Genomic DNA, 3,436 nt, shown 5'->3' on the forward strand with positions numbered 1-3,436 from the left:
AGTGTTTACGCCGATTTATTTTACAGTAATATTAATTAATTTTTATTGATGAAACAACTCTTGAAAGATGAACTTTTATATATACTATTTCATGAAATGTTTCTCACGCAGTAGAAAATACGTAATTATTGTGATCCGTTACATTCTGCCCGATATAGTTGGCTATAAACATATATATGACACTAGCAAATAGAAACATAAACGGAAACAACAATTCCTCAACATTATTTCCAGATGATGCAATCTGAAAAATCTTTGGAATCAATTTCTTGACACATTTATTGGGCAGTATTATTATTAATATGAATAACTTTGGGACAGCTCTCATACATTATTATACAAATTCAAAAACATACTTGAAATAGGTTGATGCTCACACAAACCACTCCACACGTTATTAAGCAAAACATCATTATCTCGAATGCGGACAACAAATCTTTAGACAGTCTTTCAAAACAAAAAGATATTATTAAACGTAGGTATTGCACGAATATTGTCGACGTAAATACAAACTTCATAGCTTGCCGGTGAATGTCGACCGCATAAATTATGCCCTCGGTCATCAGAATTTTATTTTTTGGCGTAATGTTTTGTAAAATGTCGATACTCATTGCATGTTTAATACGATAGCTACAAATGTCGTATAGCAATTATATAGCAATTTATTAAATGACACAATTCTTCAGCTAAAAACAAACTTTTACTAAAAAATTTTTAACTATGTTATACATATAAAGATAACACTTTTGTGTATAACTTGTATAACAGCCGTAATTATTATTGGACCGTTATATAATATGGTAATTTTTACGTCTATACTCCTACCTAGCAATTCTAAACATTCCACAGGTATGTTGAGCATATGTAATAAGCATTGTACCTATTGCTACCATTACAGTCGTTCCGATGAAAAAAGCTACGTACATATGGAACAAAATCAAATAGAAATACTTCTCTTGATCGATGAAATACTCCGTTATAATGAATAAATGACGTGACCGTTGGTGAGATATATTCATCGGTACGTCAATATTAATTAAAATTGACCAAAATTGAACTATAATACTAACAAATATTCCACTAACTACGAGTGCTGAAAAGCGTAAATAAATTGTCATTTGTAGGGTGTAATATTATAAAATTATTTTATGTATACCGTACACATGTGTATACGGCATGAAATATCTTTTAATAAAATTAAATTTTATTGCAAAATTGATAGCTATTTCAATTTATAAGCACATTTGCCATTTAATGCAAATACGTGATATTAATAATGCTTTAATAGGTCCATGCAATAAAATAAATCATATATAAATGTATGTATGTATGAAAGTTATAATATGCTAAAGTCGATTTTAGTCCACTTGACAGTTTATTGTTAGATATTAAATCGAAAATATAATTACATGCAAAAATCAATAAACATTGCTTTACCCGTAAACGCAATCGTGTAACGATTAGCGATACAACTATATTTTTCTGCAATAGCAATTTCGTTTTTATCCCTTAATTCGTTCAGTATATGTTGAAGCTCCATCAATAACTTTTTCACCTGCCAATTTTTATTATCTTTCTGTATTACTATTGTTGTAAATATTAAAATACTTTTTGCTATAAAAATATATTTGACAGACAAGTTAATTTTATTTAACGGATGCTCTGTAAACCATTAACTTACAACTTTAATGTTAAAACGAAATGCGTTATATTTTATTATAAATATTGTAAAGAAAGATACGGTAGACAACACTTTGGTAACAAGGTCCGAGGTACATTTTAATACTATTAATGGTGTCAACTGCAAATAGAAAAATTTGCGTATAAGTATCTGTTATTAATACTATTAAATAATAAGACAATATATCAATTCTTGAAAAAGGTATGTACAGGCAGATATATACTTTGTGCATATTTACGTCATATCATTACGATGCATATTTGCATCATATGATTGTTGCGTATTAATTTCATGATACGATAATGCGCCTTTGCCTATTATTATATCAAAATTTTGATATATATGTAACAGTGCAACACTGTCTATCTAAACTGATACACTCTATACGGATGCGCAACAAAATGTCCGTTTTAAAAATTTATCGTTGCCGTTCATTCACGATATGATAAATTCTCTCACTTTAATTACTTCAGATAATGAGAGTAACTATCCGCGCGAAGAATATTTTGATCATTATTTTGTCAAACAAGTTGTTCCATCTTGTACACATATCACGATATATTATTATCACAACAAAATGCGTCAGAGGATAATAAATGAATTTTTATAAAAAAGTAAATTTCCAATTTTAATTGTATATAACATATACATATCATGATGTTAAACTTCGTTTGGTTTATTTGATATAAAGACAGTTTCTTTAATTACAATTAAGGAAAAATATACAATATATAATTGCAATGTGCAATTATATATATATTTTTTATTTAAATAAATTATTATGTATTTTGTTTGTATTATTTATCCTATTAATTTATACTATTTTATACATAAAAGTTTTAATACAGGATACAGGCACATGCATATAGTGTTAAAGAATGAATTGCATGCGCATAGCGCATCTTGTAGTATTTTAATTTGATACAAAAATCAAATTGCAAAATATAGATTAATACTAGATTTTTCGCCCGCGCATGACGCGTGCTCAAGATCTATTCCCCTCTCCTTAAACTCACCCATTAATTAGGAGCACCAATAGAACCCCATGAAACCGAACTTTCAACCCCATAGTAGTCATCCCCATAAAATTAGTAATCTTTTGGTATTAGTTTCATCAACAAAATTATCATCAAAAAATTAGAAAATTTTGGCACCGTTTTGAAGGAAAACTCACCCATTAATTAGAAGCACCGATATTCTTTCTCTTCAAATTTTAACTTACATCTTCGAATTCTTTTTTAATAAATAATGACTAATGGATAATATTATAGATGTAGATTAGCATATTGTCAAATATTTCAAAAATGTAATCCTCTATAGTCTTTAAATTTTATTTTTGCTCGCGCCTTGCGCGTTTTCACACCTTTCGCTAACCCACCATTGACTTTCTTTCATTGTCTTTCTGTTTCTTTTTTTTCTATTTTGTTTAAACATTCTGCCGGGTATAGTTTTACATTTGCTGTCTTTCTGTTCTAATATTAATTCATTTATTCTTTTTTTTCGCCCGCGCTTCGCGCGCTTTCACCCTCTGAAAAATTATCCATTAATGAAAATTTGGAGAGAGAGAGAGAGAGAGAGAGAGAGAGAGAGAGAGAGAGAGAGAGATAAACTTATCCTCCAAAAATTAAAAAAAATTTGGCACTGGTTTTATTATCCATAAAAAAAATTCAGCTTAATATCTCAAAATTTGCAGTACCTGCAGTTTCATCGAATCACCTCCCGAAGTGGAGTAGGCGATTTTTCGGACACCCCGTA

At 29.2% G+C, this 3,436-nt stretch overlaps 1 protein-coding gene across 2 annotated transcripts; it reads right to left on the reverse strand.

Annotated features, from left to right (window-relative positions):
* Positions 1 to 15: 15 nt before the first annotated feature.
* LOC112453848 lies at positions 16 to 2,229 on the reverse strand. Of its 2 annotated transcripts, XM_025014832.1 has the most exons (6): positions 1,682 to 2,229; positions 1,438 to 1,555; positions 826 to 1,093; positions 514 to 630; positions 357 to 447; positions 16 to 244 (listed from the first exon to the last, which is right to left on the reverse strand). In XM_025014832.1, exons 2-6 carry the CDS (start codon positions 1,538 to 1,540, stop codon positions 104 to 106), a joined length of 720 nt encoding a protein of 239 aa, XP_024870600.1. In that variant the 5' UTR covers positions 1,541 to 1,555; positions 1,682 to 2,229; the 3' UTR covers positions 16 to 103. The 2 variants fall into 2 exon arrangements, with proteins under 2 accessions (XP_024870600.1, XP_024870599.1); XM_025014831.1 differs by having other exon boundaries at positions 357 to 630.
* Between the last annotated feature and the right edge of the window lie 1,207 nt (positions 2,230 to 3,436).

The sequence above is a fragment of the Temnothorax curvispinosus genome, unplaced genomic scaffold (genome assembly GCF_003070985.1).
Source record: "Temnothorax curvispinosus isolate PA1 unplaced genomic scaffold, ASM307098v1 QBEX01004746.1, whole genome shotgun sequence".
Lineage (NCBI taxonomy): Eukaryota > Metazoa > Arthropoda > Insecta > Hymenoptera > Formicidae > Temnothorax > Temnothorax curvispinosus.